The sequence below is a fragment of the Marmota marmota genome, unplaced genomic scaffold, assembly GCF_001458135.2.
Source record: "Marmota marmota marmota unplaced genomic scaffold, marMar, whole genome shotgun sequence".
NCBI classification, from domain to species: Eukaryota; Metazoa; Chordata; class Mammalia; order Rodentia; family Sciuridae; genus Marmota; species Marmota marmota.
Window position 1 is genome coordinate 10,294,059 of NW_025999943.1, and position 17,524 is coordinate 10,311,582.

Genomic DNA, 17,524 nt, shown 5'->3' on the forward strand with positions numbered 1-17,524 from the left:
AAACCACTTTCTTCCCCTGCCCCCCCCCCCACACTTTCTAATTGGTGCATTATACTTATACATAATGGTGGGATTTATTGTTAAGTATTTGTACATGCACATAGTCTAACAATATAATATCATTCCCCAGTATTTCCCCTTTCCCTTTCCTCCTCCCTCCCCCTGATCCTTTTCCTCTATTCTACTGATTTCCTTTTGATTTTCATGAGATCCCCCCATCTTTCTTTTCCTTTCTAGGTTCTACATATGAAAGAAAGCATATAATCTTGACCTTTTAAGTTTGGTTTATTTTGCTTAACGTAATGTTATCAAGTTCCATCCATTTTCCTGCAAATGACTAATTTATTTTGCTTTAGGACTGAATAAAACTCCATCATGGGGGCTGGGGATGTGGTTCAAGCGGTAGCGCGCTCACCTGGCATGCGCGGGTCGCTGGGTTCGATCCTCAGCACCATATAAAAATAAAATAAAGATGTTGTGTCCATTGAAAATTAAAAAATAAATATTAAAAAATTCTCTCTCTCTCTCTTAAAAAAAAACAAAAAACTCCATCATGTATATATACTACATCTTCTTTATCCATTTGTCTGTTGATGGACACCTAGACTGGTTCCATAGTTTGGCCATTGTGAATTGTGCTTCTATAAACATGAATATGCATGTATCATTGTAGTATAATGACTTTAATTCTTCAGGATAAATACCAAGGAGTGGTACATGTTGAGAGCTGCATTGTTTGGTGGTTCCATGCCTAGTGTTCTGAGGAACCTCAGTGATTCCTGTAGAAAAATATCTTGGGCTGAGGTCATAGCTCGGAGGTAGAGCGCTTAGCTGGCATGTGTGAAGCATAGGATTTGATTCTCAGCACCACATATAAATAAATAAAGATCGATTGACAACTAAAAAAATATTAAAAAAAGAAAACACCTTCTTTTAATCCCTCTATTTTACTGTTTTTCTTCCCTTTCTCTTTATCATCCCTTTTAATTTTCATCAATTTCTGTATCTCTCCTCTTGAATTGATCCTTCATATCTACCAATGACACACCCTTAAGCTTTAGCTCATCCAAATAGTGGTATTTGAGCATGAAAAGATCTCTGATTTAGATTGTGGGTTGTGATATGTCTGCTTGTGGCCTTTGGGGTACCAGAAGGAAGCAAAATCTCTTTATATATTTGTAATAGACATTTTTCTTCTGCAAAGTATCATACAAAATGTGAAAATGGGGGCTGGGGTTGTAGCTCAATGATAGAGCACTTGCCTCACATATGTGAGACACTGGGTTCGATCCTCAGCATCACATAAACATAAATTTTAAAAAATAAAGGACCATGTCCATCTACAACTAAAAAATATTTTTTAAAAATGTGAAAATGTCTTATGATTTGGGTATGAGGAATCCCCCAAAGAGCTCTTGTGTTAGGCAATGCAGAAATATTCACAAGTGAAATTATTAGATTATGAGAGCTATAATCGCTTCAGTGTATAATCCGTTCAATGGATTATAATTCAAATAGACTACTGGTCATAACTGTAGGCAGGTGGACATGGCTAGAGGAAGTAGGTCCCTAGAGGCATGTCCTTGGGGTTAATTTTGTCTCTCTTCTTTCTCTTCTGTCTCCTCTCTCTCTTCTCTCTTACACCTCTCTCTCTCTACCCCCCTTCCCCGCCTTCTTGGCTGCCATGAGCTGAGCAGCTTTCTTTTGCCATGTTCTTCTGCCATGTCATTCTGCCTTACCTCTGGCCTAAAACCGTGGGACTGGCTGACTCTGGACCAAGCCCATGAGCCCAGAATAAACTTTTCCTCTTCAAAGTTGTTCTTGTTAGGTATTTTGGTCACAGCAAATGAAAAGCTGACTAACACAATGTCCTTTATAAAAACTGAACACATTTCTAGGAAAATCCTATGTTTGTTGAACAATAATTCAGAAGAAGTCCCTCATAGGTGTTTGATTCCAGAAGTTTTAAATGTATGTGTTTTCTCCATAAAACTCACTTCAGTTTAGATCCTTGCTATAAGTGAAATATGAACTTTAAAACTTTTTATTTGATGGAAAGGGTAAACAAAATCAGCATAATACATTTACTCCTTGACCTGCAGGTCTTAGACAGTTGGTGAAATGACTGACTCAGAAGACGATGATACCCCCCAGCTTTCCTCCCACACCTTAGCAGCGCTCCAGGAATTTTATGCTGAGCAGAAGCAACACGCGGACCCAGGTGGGGATGACAAATACAACATTGGAATAATAGAAGAAAATTGGGTAAGTAAATACATTCCACATCCACCAGGAATTAGTGTTGTAGAACCTATTCTGTTCCAAGTCCAGTGTTTGATTCTTCCCTTGATACCAAAGTCTTATCACCTGTCGTTCAGGAGCTGATAACCATGGGGAACAAGGACAGAAAGCAGTCCATGGACATTTTTGGATGGTGTAAATGCATATTCTCCTGGTTCTGACTATCAGGCTGGTTGGTGAGGGGGCTTTTAAAATGGGGGATAATGTGTCATTGTGTCTAACACAACCTGTACTTTGTTCTCGGATAGAGATTCACATCATTGATTTTCCTGGAGCCCAATATTCCTGGTAGGAAGAGATAAATATATCATTGCAATAAGTAGGGTAACTGAACTTAAACATATAGTGAAAAAATTGATGAAAAGGAGTTTTTAAGATGTTAATATTCCTATATATAATAACTTATATGTATATGTGTGTATACATATGTGTTATGGTTTAAATGTGGTGTCTCCCAAAAGCTTATATGTGAGACAATGCAAGATGGTTTGGAGGAGAAATGATTGTGCTATAGCCTTAACGTAATCAGTGAATTAATCCCTAATGGGATTAATTGAGTGGTTACTGGAGGCAGGTGAGGTGTGGCTAGAGGAAGTGGTTCACTGAGAGCATGGCTATGAGGTATATAATTTATATCTGGAGAGTGGAATATCTCTCTCTCTCTCTCTCTCTCTCTCTCCCTCCCTCCCTCCCTCCCTCCCTCCCTCCCTCCCTCCCTCCCTCTCCTTTCTGATCATCATGTGAGTCGCTTCCCTCTACTACACTCTTCTTCCTCACCTTGAGCCCTGAGGAATCTGTGGATTGAGACCTCTGAAACCATGAGCCCCCAAATAAACTTTTCCTCCTAAAATTGTTCTGGTCAGGTCTTTTAGTCAGAGCAGCAAAAACAGCTGACTAAAACAATATGTGTGTGTATTACACTCATATATATATACATATATATGTGTATATATATATATATATACACACACACACACACACACACACACTAAAAGGGGAATTTTAAAAATGAGTTGAGGGAAACCCTAATACAGGAAATTTTTGAAGAAGACAGTTGAGAAACAGAGGAGACCTGAAGTTTTTTTTGCAACTGGAAAGAAACTAACATTTTTATTTTATTTATGTACTTATTTTTCAGACTTTTACATTTTGTGTCTAGTTAGGATCTCTGAGATATGTAAATTTTTATTTACCATCTGTTTGAAATCAAGTGTGATGAAATGTTTCTTTCCACTTATTCCTTATGTTATACCTATTCCAAATCCCCTTTCTCAGGATTTCCCTTCTTTACGTATTTTCACCTTCTAGCTGGATGTTTCTGTAGATAATAAATTTATCAGAATCTTGAAGTATTGCATTATTCTGAGGTCGTCTTTTTCCCTTCTGCTTCATTTTTAAAATATTGTCCACTCTTTTCTTGAGTGCACTAACTGGTTGTTGTAGAACATATATAAAAGCATATATAAAAGCATGAACAAGAAAATAATAATTAGTCCTAATGGAGGAAGTCTCCCAGGAAATAGAAAAAATAGTAATGATATGAAATATAGGAAAGAAAACATTAGAAAAACTAGAAAATAAATCCAGGATACTCATTCAACTAGTAGGGAGTTCCAGAAAGAATAGAACAAAAACAAAGAGGAAAGGACATCTTCAAAGAATAACATTAGAAATTTCCTAGGACCAAAAATCTTACTAAGGCACATGATTATGATGATTGTGAAAATTATAGATTTGAGTGTTAAAGAAGATCTCAGAACCTTCCAGAGTAAAAGCAGGTCAGATACAAAGCTCAGAACTTTGTTAAGTCTTCCAGATAGCTAGCTGTATTAGAAACTAAGAAACTGAAATGCCTTCAACCTTTGAGTGAGAATTTTGTTCAGCTTGGAGTATAGACTCAGCTAAAGTAATAGTCAAGCATGAGAATAATAAAAACATTTTGGATATAGCAAATTTTACAACATTTACCTCCTGTGCTCTTCTCTGGAGCTACAGGAGGATTTGTTCCAGCAAGTTAAGATGTACCCTTCAAAGAAAGAGGAAGCTTCAGGGAAAAGGAGGTCTGACACTTAAAGCAGGAGAGGGAATACATGATAGTGATTCACAAAGTCCCAGTGTAATATCTATGTTTTAGGCCTGGGGAACAATTGGTCCAGATTACCTTAGGAAGATGGCATCATCCAGGATAGAGATCTTTAAAGGAAAAAGTAAAAATTATAGGAAGAAAATTGTATTGAAAGGCCAATGGAGGATGTTGGAGAAATTTGGCATAAGTACAAAGAAACCAAGCAAAAGAAATGAAATAATCATGCATTTATTTTTTATTTTATTTTTTTTAGAGAGAGAGAGAGAGAACTTTTTAATATTTATTTTTTAGTTTTCGGTGGACACAACATCTTTATTCTATTTGTATGTGGTGGCATGCTAGGTGAGCGTGCCACCGCTTGAGCCACATCCCCAGCCCCATAATCATGCATTTATTAACTGAAGGGAAAAAAAAGTATGCTGGAAGGGAATACAATCATAATTTGGCTCATCAACGGACACTTATTATTAATTCTAACTAAACACAACTGGGGTTACAACTATATTGAGAGGGTGAAGGAAAGAGGAAGGGTATGTATGAGAGCGCAAAATCCTCATCTTCATCATAAGTAATACATAGATTTGATTAACCAAGAGAGAGCATTTTTTTTTTAATTTTTTATTGTTGGCTGTTCAAAACATTACATAGTTCTTGATATATCATATTTCACACTTTGATTCAAGAGAGAGCATTTAAATATAATATTTAGAGATATGGGGTAAACAATTGAAGGAAGGATCAAGGGTTGAAAATGGTGGCATCTGAGAAGTAGGTCCAAAGGTGGGGAGATATGGAATAGGAGGCCTGTTTTTCTTTAGAAGCATAGTAGTCCTTTTGACTTTTAAAGTCATGTTCATGTAACACATTGATGAAGAGTAGGATTTTTAATTTAATTGAGTGACATAAAGAGGGAACCAAAACACATCATTGTCTCCTAACAGTGTTATGTGAGGGAGAAAGACAACTCAATGCCAACCAGCAGGTAGCTCCTACCACTTATGATACTTGAGAGCAGATATCATCTGCCATCTCCCAAATCCATGCTAAATGCACTTTTATAGGGGCTTTCCTCCAGCTGTCCTAGCAAAGAAGGCAAGGTCAGAGCTGGGCACTTCTTCTGTAGCTAAGAATGGATAGATATAGAGGTACACATTAAATCATACATATATACAAATGTATGTGAATGTTCTCCTCTTTGGAAACATTTTAAAATATGTAAGTATATATTCAGTAAATACTGTGCAGACATCTAGATGGAAATAAGTGAACCAATCTTACTTCTAATTATAGTCAGTTAATATTATTAAAGATTTGTTTACATGTTCATACCATTTGCCATTTAGAATAACACCTTATTCTAATTGTTGTAATCATTTTGAATGCTATATTGTTCTGAATAACATAGAACTGTTAAATCTTAATAAGACCTTCCAGATAAACCTTTTAAAAGGTCAAAGAGAGTGCAACAATAAATAAAGCAAACTATTCTAAGACTGAAGCGATGACTGTTTTTGATGTGTGCTATGGGAACAACATGTAAGGATAACAATGTAGGCTATTCAGATAGTGGGAAGTCAAGGAAAGCTACCCAGAGTGAAAGGTGGGAATTAAGCGCCATAGTGTTCTATATTTAAAAAAACAAAGCACTTCAACCCTCATTAAATTAAAATGAAACATAAAGTAATGATGTATTAAAAGAAAATACGATATTTTCATGATCTAAAGTAGAGAAATAAGAAGATTGATTTAATATATAATTAGAAACTTACCACCATGTGCAGTGGTATATGCCTATAATATCAGCTACTTGAGAGCCTGAAACAGGAGAATTTTAAGTTAAGGCCAGCCTGAACAGTTTGGAAAGATCCTATTTCAAGACTTTTTTAAAAATATATATTTTTAAAGGGCTGGGTTTAGTGGTAGAGTGCTCTTCTGTGGGACCGCAGGTTCATAAACAAGGTTAAAAGACAAGGAAAAAATATCTGTATCTGTGAGAGCTAAAGGATCAACATGCAGATGTTTGTGTACACCAAAGATACCAAAAAACATTCCTATCAGCACTCAGAACTGGTTCTATTACTTCTTGTAACAAGAGACTGTACACCATGGGGAAACTGTGAATCATCTTAGTAAGAGGGAGTTCAGAGATTGTTTTGTGATATGGGCTTACATTAGGTGTTGGGGAGAGTCTGTCAGAAAGCAGGCAATTCTATAATTTGAATATCTTAATTACTGTCTTGGAGGTGGGAGGAATCAAGTGGGCTAAAGCTATAATTTGTAAAGCATCAACAAGCCCTCATGTTATCTGGGAAAAAGGTCATTTTTGTGACTTGCAGTGTTCTTGTTTTATCTGTACTAAGACATGATTACAGAGTGGTCATTTTTGTCTTGCTCCATCACAGTCAAGAATAACTCTGATGCATTTTCTAAAATAGTTTCTGTTAAGAAGAGAGCAACTGGGCCTAGGCACTAGTTGCAGGCTGGCTCTGACACCTGTCATTTTTCTTTTCTCATAATATATATAAAGAGCTTCTACAAATAAATAAAAAATAATAAAACAGTAAGCAACCCAATGAAAAAGTAGGGAAGAATAGGAACAGTTTGGGCTGGGGTGGTGGCTCAGCGGTAGAGCATTTGCCTAGCACATGTGAGGCCCTGGGTTTGATCCTCAGCACCAAATAAAAATAAATAAAATAAAGGTATGGCATCCAACTACAACCAAAAAATAAATATTTAAAAAAACAGGAACAGTTTATAAAAGAAAACATAAAACTGAATAATTAAACACATGAAAAAATGTTCAGCTGTACCAGTAGGGTAATGCAAATTAAAACAGTTAAACATGGTTGATAGTAATTTAAATTGGTTCAACCACTTTTGGAGGGCAATTTGGCAGTAGCTACCAAAATATTAAATGCATATACCCTTCAATCCAGAATTTCATTTCTAGAAATTTCTCCCAGAAAATTATATGCACAGGAATACAAAGGGGGAAACTAAAGAGGTATTTATTGTAGCACATTTGTAATAGTAAAAAACTGGAAATTTTGAATCACCATCAAAGAGGAATAATTAAATTCTGGAATACTTTTAAAAAATGCAATTGTAATGTTTCTTAACTTTATTTAAGAAAGCTCAGCAATGATGCCTTACAGAGTTAGATTACAGAGTCAGTTTGAAGAGGTAAAATCATGGTACACATCTACTAAGTGAAATTATTTTTTAAAGTATTGGATTTTCTGATGCAAGATGGTAGACTGGTCGTATGGATTATCACTTTACTTTTTGCACTGAATGAATAGTAAAGATGTTTTTTAACCAAATTATTACATTAGAGTCCTAGCCACTTGGGAGGCTGAGGTGGGAGTATCACTTGAACCCATGAGTTAGAGACCAACCTGGGCAACATAGCAAGATCCCTTCTTAAAAAACAAAAAAATTGGGCTGGGGTTGTGGCTCAGGGGTAGAGTGCTCACCTAGCATGTGCAAGGCCCTGAGTTCTATCCTCAGCACCACATAAAAATAAATAAAGATATTGTGTCCAACTGCAACTAAAAAATAAATATTTTTTAAATTACCTTAGAAAATAATAAAAGAACAAAGAATGCCCTGAACTGATCAGAACTTTTTTTTTTTTTAAATATTTATTTATTTATTTATTTTTAGTTTTCGTCGGACACAACATCTTTGTTTTATGTGGTGCTGAGGATCGAACCCGGGCCGCACGCATGCCAGGCAAGCGCGCTACCGCTTGAGCCACATCCCCAGCCCTGATCAGAACTTTTAAGGAATTTCTGGAAGAAAAGCAAGTGAGTTTCAAATGGTCTGTGAAGCAACAGAGAAAATTGCCATCATAGTGAGAACCATCATGAATAGGGAGCTTTTTGCCCGTGGAGAACCAGGAGTGCTGGTTCCAGTCCCAGAGCCTATGAACATAGCATGTAAAGTGGTCATGGACCAATATCATTGTGATGAATTATATGATGTCCTGCTACCATGACGGGGCCAGTCGGTCTCTTCCCCTTCTAGTCATATCTGGAAGTCAAACAGAGCATCAGAATCATTCACCTCCAGGCCAAATCCCAAAGGATTCCTCACTAATCAAACTGGAGATCCTGCTTTGGGAATGCTCTAATTTGGGAAGTAAAGGCAGAAAGAAACATAAAATTGAATCCAAGGTAATTCTAGAGCTCCATGATAGTAAAGAGGAAAAAAGGCAGCGCCATTCCAGAGGGAGCTATACTACAGTCCTCCATACTCAGCACAGTTTTCTTTCTGATCAGATTTTAGCCTTGAGATACAATTCACAGACCATGCAGTTCAGCCTTAATAAAATTCAGTATAGAATTCATAGTTTTTAGTATATACATAAGATTATGAGTATACTACACCGAGTTTAGGGACACAATTCATGAGATTGTTGCAACAATCACCATGGTCAATTTTAAAACATTTTCATTGCCTTAAAAAGAAACCCTATGTCTTTTCACTGTCACTTTGTAATCCCCCAGTCCTCCCAGGCCCTAGAAGCTGCTAATCAACTTTCTCCATCCATGTCTTAGTGTGTTTGGTACTCCATTTTATGACTGAATAATGTTCCATTGTATGGATGTGTACTATGTTTTGTCTATCCATTCATCAGTTGATAGGCATTTGGGTTATTTGGACACTAAACAGATCAAGATTAGGATTATTATTTTTTGCAGTGCTACCAGTTGAACCCAGGGCCTCTTGCATGCAAGATAAGCACTCTGCCTCTGAGATATATCCCTAACATTTGGATAGATTTTGTGGGGGGGGTGGTACCAGGAATTGAACTCAGGGGCACTCAACCACTGAGCCACATCCCCAGCCCTATTTTTTATTTTTTATTTATAGACAGGGTCTCACTGAGTTGCTTAGTGCCTCGATTTTGCTGAGGCTGGCTTTGAACTTGCAATTTTCCTGCCTCAGACTCCTGAGTCACTGGGATTACAGGCATGCACCACCATAACTGGCCTTTGGATAGATTTTTTTTCCTTTTTTTTTTTGAAAGAGAGAGAGAATTTTTAATATTTATTTTTTAGTTTTTGGCGGACACAACATCTTTGTTTGTATGTGGTGCTGAGGATCGAACCCGGGCCGCACACATGCCAGGTGAGCGCGCTACCGCTTGAGCCACATCCCCAGACCTTTCCTTTTTTTTTTTTTAAATATATATTTTTATTTGTTCTACTTAATTGTACATGACAATAGAATGCATTTCAATTAATTGTATACAAATGGAGAGTAACATTTCAATTCTCTGGTTGTACGTGGTGTAGGGACACACCATTTGTGTAATCATACCGTCCTAGGGTAATGATGTCCGTCTCATTCCACCATCTTTCCCACCCTCATAACCCCTCCCAACCCTCCCCTTTGCCCAATCCAAAGATCCTCCATTCTTCCCAAATCCCCACCCACTATAGATCAGCATCCACTAATCAGAGAAAGCATTCAGCCTTTAGTGTTTGGGGATTGGCTTACTTTGCTTAGCGTAATATTCTCCAACTCCATCCATTTACCTGCAGATGCCACAATTCTATTCTCTTTTAATGCTGAGTAATGTTCCATTGTGTATATATACCACATTTTCTTTATCCATTCATCTATTGATGGGCATCTGTGTTAGTTATACAGTTTAGCTATTGTGAATTCAGCTGCTATAAACATTGATGTGGCTATCTCACTATAGTATGTTGACTTTAAGTCCTTTGGGTATAAACCAAGGAGTGGGATAGCTGGGTCAAATGGTGGTTCCATTCCAAGTTTTCTGAGGAATCTCTACACTGCTTTCCAAAGTGGTTGCACCAATTTGCAGTCCAACCAGCAATGTATGAGCGTTCCTTATTTTATTTTAGTATTTATTTTTTAGTTGTAGTTGAACACAATACCTGTATTTTATTTATTTATTTTTATGTGGTGCTGAGGATTGAACCCAGGGCCTCGCACATGCTAGGCGAGTGTTTTATTTGTTTTTATGTGGTACTGAGGATCAAACCCAGTGCCTCATGCATGCTAGGCAAGCACTCTACTACTGAGCTACGCCCTCAGCCAGTCTGAGTGTACCTCTTTCCCCATATTCTCTCCAGCACTTATTATTGCTTGTATTCTTGATAGTGCCATTCTGACTGGGATGAGATGAAATCTTAGAGTAGTTTCGATTTGCATTTCTCTAGATACTAGAGATGTTGAACATTTTTTCATATATTTGTTGATCTCATGTATATCTTCTTCTGAGAAGTGTCTGTTCAGTTCCTTAGCCCATTTATTGATTGGGTTGTTTGGGTTTTTGGTATTAAGTTTCTTGAGTTCTTTATATATCCTGGAGTTTACTGCTCTATCTGACATGCATGTGGTAAAAATTTGCTCCCATATTGTAGGTTCTCTCTCCACCTCATTGATTATTTTTTTAAAATATTTTTTTAGTTATACATGGGCACAATATCTTTATTTTGTTTATTTATTTTTATGTGGTGCTGAGAATCGAACCCAGGGTCTCACACGTAAGAGGCGAGTGCTCTTTCGCTGAGCCACAGCCCCAGCCCCCACCTCAATGATTATTTTTGCTGAGAAGTTTTTTAGTTTAAATCAATACCATTTATTGATTCTTGATTTTATTTCTTGTGCTTTAGGAGTCTTGTTAAGGAAGTTGGGGCCTAATCCAACATGATGAAGATCTGGGCCCACTTTTTCTTCTATTAAGTGCAGGGTCTCTAGTCTAATCCTTGATCTCCTTTGAGTTGAGTTTTGTGCATGGTGAGAGAGAGTGATTTAATTTCATTTTGCTATATATGGATTTCCAGTTTTCCCAGCTCCATTTGTTGAAGAGGCTGTCCTTTCTCCAATGTATGTTTTTGGCACTTTTGTCTAGTATAAGGTAATTGTATTTATGTGGGTTGGTTTCTATACCTTCTATTCTGTACTGTTGGTCTACATGCCTATTTTGGTGCCAATACCATGCTGTTTTTATTACTATTGCTGTGTAGAATAGTTTAAGGTCTGGTTTGGATGCCTCCTGCTTCACTTTTCTTGCTAAGGATTACTTTGGCTATTCTGGATCTCTTATTTTTCCAAATGAAATTCATGATTGCTTTTTCTAGTTCTATGAAGAAGATCAGTGGGATTTTAATAGTAATTGCATTAAATCTGTATAGCAGTTTTGGTAGTATGGTCATTTTGACAATATTAATTCTGCCTATCCAAGAGCATGGGTGATCTTTCCATTTTCTAAGGTCTTCTTCAGTTTTCTTCTTTGGAGTTCTGTAGTTTTCATTTTAGAGGTTTTTCATCTCTTTTGTTAGATTGATTCCCAAGTATTTTTTATTTTTTGAGGCTATATTGAATGGGATAGTTTTCCTAATTTCTCTTTCAGTGGATTCCTTACTTATGTATAGAAATGCATTTGATTTTATGTGTATTGATTTTATATACTGCTACTTTACTGAATTTATTTATTAGTTCTAGAAGTTTTCTGGTGGAATTTTTTGGATCTTCTAAATATAGAATCATGTCTTCAGAAATAGTGAGGCAAATAGTGATAGTTTGAGTTCTTCTTTTCCTATGTGTATCCTTTTAAATTATTTTGTTTGTCTGATTGCTCTGGCTAGAATTTCAAGGGCTGAGTTGAATAGAAGTGGTGAAAGAGGGCATCCCTGTCTTGTTCCAGTTTTTAGAGGGAATGCTTCCAATTTTTCTCCATTTAGAATGATGTTGGCCTTGGGCTTAGCATAGATAGCTTTTATAATGTTGATATAATCCAACTTTTCCTAGTTTTTGTAGTGTTTTGAAAATGAAGAGGTGCTATATTTTATCAAATGCTTTTTTTTAAGCTTCTGTTGAGAAAATCATCTGATTCTTATCTTTAAGTCTATTGATATGATGTATTACATTTATTGATTTCCATATGTTGAACCAACCTTGCATCTCTAAGATGAACCCCACTTAATTGAGGTGCACTATCTTTTTAATATGTTTTTGTATGTGATTAGCCAGGATTTTATTGAGAATTTTGGTGTTTATGTTCATCAGGGATATTGGTCTGAAGTTTTCTTTCCTTGATGAGTCTTTGTCTGGTTTTGGTATCAGGGTGATGCTAGCCTCATAGAATGAGTTTAGAAGGGTTCCCTCCTTTTCTCTTTTATGCAATATTTTTTTAAAGAGAGAGAGTGGGGGGGTGGGGAGGGAGTTTTTTTTAAATTTTTTTATTTTTTAGTTCTCAGCGGACACANAGATAATTAGAAACCACTTTGAAAATTTATACACCAATAAAATAGAAAATCTCAATGACATTGACAACTTCTAGAAACATATGATCTACCCAAACTGAATCAGAAGGACATACTCAATTTATTTATTTTATTTTTTTCAAAACTTTTTTTTTTAATACTTATTTTTTAGGTGTAGATGGACACAACACAATGCCTTTATTTTTTTATGTGGTGCTGAGGATCGAACCCGGGCCGCACACATGCCAGGAGAGCGTGCGACCGCTTGAGCCACATCCCCAGCCCTTATGGAATAATTTTAAGAGTATTGATATTAGTTCTTCCTGGAAGGTCTTGTAGAACTTGGCTGAGAATCCATCTGGTCCTGGGCTTTTCTTGGTTGGTAGGCTTTTGATGGCATCTTATGTTTCCTTGCTTGAAACTTATCTGTTTAAATTGTGTATGTGAGCTGGGATTGTGGCTCAGCTGTAGAGTGCTCGCCTAGCATGGGCGGGACCGGGTTCGATTCTCAGCACCACATAAAAAAATAAAGGCATTGTGTTGTGTCCATCTACACCTAAAAAATAAGTATTAAAAAAAAAAGTTTTGAAAAAAATAAAATAAATAAATTGAGTATGTCCTTCTGATTCAGTTTGGGTAGATCATATGTTTCTAGAAGTTGTCAATGTCATTGAGATTTTCTATTTTATTGGTGTATAAATTTTCAAAGTGGTTTCTAATTATCTTCTGTATTTTAATAGTGTCCATCGTGATATTTCCTTTTTCATCACAGATTTTAGTAGTTTGAATTTTTCTCTTCTTCTCTTTGTTAGCATGGCTAAGAGTCTATCAATTTTATTTATTTTTTCAAAGAAACAACTTTTCATTTTGTCAAATTTTTGAATTGTTTCTTTTGTTTCAATTTTATTGATTTCAGCTCTGATTTTAATCATTTTGTCTTCTACTTTTGGTGTTGATTTATTTTGTTTTTGTTTTTTCTAGAGCTTTGCGATGTAATGTTAGGCCATTTATTTGTTGACTTTTTATTCTTTTAATGAATGAGCTCATGCAGTGAACTTTTCTCTTAGTACTGCCTTCATAGTGTCCCAGAGATTTTGATATGTTGTATGTTGTTTACCTCTAAGAATTTTTTTTTATCTCTTCCCTGATGTCTTCTGCTACCATTGCTTATTCAATATCGTATTATTTAGGCTCCAGGTATTAGAATAATTTCTATTTTTTATTTTATCATTGATTTCTAGTTTCATTCCTTTATGATCTGATAGAATACAGGGTAGTATCTCTATTTTTTTGTATTTGCTGAGAGTTGCTTTGTGGCATAATAAATGATCTATTTAGAGAAGGATTCATATGCTGCTGAGAAGAAGGTGTATTTGCTTGATGATGGATGAAATATATGTCTATTAAGTCTAAATCATTGATTGTATTCTTGAGTCCTATAATTTGTTTAGTTTTTGTTTAGAAGATCTATCCAGTGATGAGAGAGGTGTGTTGAAGTCATCCAGTATTTTTGTGTTGGGATTTATTTGCTTCTTGAAATTGAGAAGGGTTTGTTTGATATACGTAGAACCTCCATTGTTTGGGGCATAGATGTTTATGATTATTATGTCTTGTTAATGTGTGGTTCTCTCAAGCAGTATGAGATGTCCTTCTTCATCTCTTCTGACTAACTTTGGTTTGAAGCCCACTTTATCTGATTTGAGGATGGAAACCCCTGCTTGTTTACATGGCCCATGTGAGTGATATATTTTTTTCCCAACCTTTCACCTTCAGTCTGTGGTTGTCTTTTCCTATGAGATGAGTCTCATGGAAGCAGAATATTGTTGGATGTATTTTTTAAAAATTTAACCTGCCATTCTGTGTCTTTTAATTGATGAGTTTGGGCCATTAACATTCAGGGTTATTATCAAGTCATGGTTTGTATTCCCAGTCATTTTGGTTTATTTTTTATTTTAAACTTGAGTTGGTTTCTCCTTTGATTGGATTTTTCCTTAGTGTAGTTCCTCCCTTTGCTGATTTTCACTGTTGTTTTTTATTTCCTCCTCATGGAATATTTTGCCAAGAATATTCTGTAGTGCAGGCTTTATTTTTTTTTAAATATTTATTTTTAAGTTTTAGGTGGACATAATATCTTTTATTTTATATTTATTGTGGTGCTGAGGATTGAACCCAGTGCCTCATGCATGCTAGGTGAGCGCTCTACCACTGAGCCACAACCTGTAGTGCAGGCTTTCATGTTGTAAATTCTTTTAATTTTTGTTTATTATGGAAGGTTTTTATTTTATCATCAAATCTGAAACTTAATTTTGCTGGATAAAAGATTCTTGATTGGCATGCATTTTCTTTCAGTGCTTGATATATGTTGTTCCACAATCTCCTGGCTTTGAGGGTCTGGGTTGAAAAATTTGCTGAGATCCAAATTGATTTCCCCCTATATGTAATCTGAAACTTTTCTCTTGTGGCTTTTAAAATTCTGTCCTTATTTGGCATTTTCATTATAAGGTACCTTGGTGTGGATCTGTTGTAATTTTGTACATTTGGGGTCCTGTAAGCCTCTTGTATTTGATTTTCCAACTCATTCTCCATGTTTGATATTATTTCATTGCAGACATTGGCCATTCCTTTGGTTTGTATCTCTGTGCTTCCTCTAATTCTTAGATTTGGTTTTTTCATGTTGTCCCATAATTCTTGGAGATTCTATTCATGGCTTCTCACCTTCTTCACTGTGTGGTCAACTTTATTTTCAAGATTATATATTTTGTCTTCATTGCCTGAGGTTCTGTCTTCCAAGTGATCTAGTCGGTTGTTGATGCATTCTATTGAATTTTTTTTTGGTTTATTGTTTTCTTCATTTCAAGGATTTCTGTTTGTTTGTTTTTTTTTCAGAGCTTCTATCTCTTTCTTAAAGTAATCTTTTTTGCTACCTATATTTCCTCTTGTATCTCTTTGTTGGAGCAGTCAGTTGTTGCCTGTATTTGCTCTCTTAATTCATTCTTTGCTTCTCAGATAATTTTTTATGTACACTCTAAACTCCTTCTCTGACATTTCATCTACTGTGCTGTCAATAGCATCCATTATTGTGTCAGCTTAGTGTGTTCCACGCACTTTCTTCCCTTGTTTCTTCGTGTGGTTTGTTTGTCTTCCTCTCTAGCAGTGTGGACTCGAGGTGTTACAGTTTCTACCTTATAATCTTGTAGTGTCCCTGCAGGTTACCAATATCTTGCCTGCAGGAACTTGGAAGATGGTCTTATAGGTCCTGGTTGTTGTCACTAGATGGAAGCCAGAGGGGAAAACCACCCCACGTGTTGGTAAATGGGGCCGCAGAACATCTGGTCTGAGGTTGCTTTCCTCCTACTGGGTGGCGGGTCAGGATTGCTCTCTTCCTACCTTACTGTCGGCTGGTGTGTGTGTGTGTGTGTGTGTGTGTGTGTGTGATGGTTGTCTGCTCCTCCTCCTTCTCCACAGGGGCCAGCTGGGGTCATGATCATCTGCTTCTCCCTGGATATGTTAATTTTTTTTTTTGGCTAATTTTTTTTTTTTAGTTGTAGGTGGACACAATGCCTTTATTTTTATTTATTTACTTATTTGTTTGTTTGTTTATAGTTGTAGATGGATATAATACCTTTATTTTATTTTTATGTGGTGCTGGGGATCGAACCCAGTGCCTCATGCATGCTAGGCAAGCACTGTACCACTGAGCCACAACCCCGGCCCCTATTTATTTATTTTTATGTGGTGCTGAGGATCAACCCCAGTGCATCAACTGTGCTAGGCGAGTACTCTACCACTAAGCCATAACCCCAGCCTCCCTGGATGGATTTTTACAGTAGAGAATCCTTGGTTTGCATGCCCCAGGAAACTGGTCCACCTGGGCCCTGTATTTTCAGAGTAGAGAAAGGTCTGTTGAAGAAATAGATTTACAGAGTAGCTACTTTATTTCCACTACGGTAGTCCTTAATTTACAAATACGAATACATCTTTAAGGATCAGGAGAATTTTAAAGAAAAGCATCAACCAGCATGAAATGGAACAAGAAGAAAACAAATCAAAACAAAACAAAAAAATAATTAGCCCTAACTGAGAAATACATAATTCAGGAAACATGCACATAAGGCCATGGGGGGGGGAAATTATCTGCATCCCTGTGGTGTCTTTAACATGTTCTCCCATCCTCTGTGTTTGTGATTCTGTTCACTTGTAACTGAATCTAGAAGCCTAATCAGGTTCAAGTTTAATTTTTTGGAGGGGAAGACTCATATAAAGGTAGGGGTATATTCTCTCAAGAGAAACATTGACCAGTTGTCTCTTTTTGTCACATTAGCAGTAACTGATACTTAATGCATAAATTTAATTCATACATATGGGCTTCAAAGAAATTAATTTACAAAAGAAGTGAATACATGCATACTGGCATAGTAGGTATAAATGAAAAGAGCAAAGTTTATGTGAATTCTGAAATGATATCAACCCTTCCCTCTGTTACAGCAATTGAGCCAGTTTTGGTATAGTCAGGAAACTGCTCTGCGACTTGCACAGGAGGTGATTGCTGCTGCTGGAGAAGGTGGCAGGTGAGATTCAATATTTGTTTCCTTTTTGTCTTCTACTCTAAATGAATCTGAGGCACATCTCACACAATGGCATGAAAACTGGTTATCATGCTTATGAACCCTAAATGGATCTGTAAATTAATATTTTGAACGTTCTTCCTAGATGAGAGATGGTTTGTGAGAAGTTTTACTATAATATGCAAATATTGTGGTTTGCAGCACATGACCAATTAAGAACTGCTTCAACACTGAGTTTAGGGATGCATTCAGAAATCTATTCATCATGTCATTTCTAATCTCTCTCTCTCTTGTTTTTTTTTTTTTTTTTGGGTGTGTGTGTG

The 17,524-nt window shown here is 36.4% G+C and overlaps 1 protein-coding gene across 2 annotated transcripts in view; it reads left to right on the forward strand.

Annotated features, from left to right (window-relative positions):
* Eef1akmt1 (EEF1A lysine methyltransferase 1) overlaps nucleotides 1–17,524 on the forward strand; it is a 43,752-nt gene that overhangs the window by 16,109 nt on the left and 10,119 nt on the right. For both annotated transcript variants that reach the window (XM_015499342.2, XM_048801423.1), the window contains exons 2-3: nucleotides 2,103–2,265; nucleotides 17,122–17,204. In XM_015499342.2, the coding sequence (XP_015354828.1) occupies nucleotides 2,122–2,265; nucleotides 17,122–17,204 (227 nt within the window). In that variant the 5' untranslated portion in view covers nucleotides 2,103–2,121. The remainder of the gene's footprint in view (nucleotides 1–2,102; nucleotides 2,266–17,121; nucleotides 17,205–17,524) is intronic.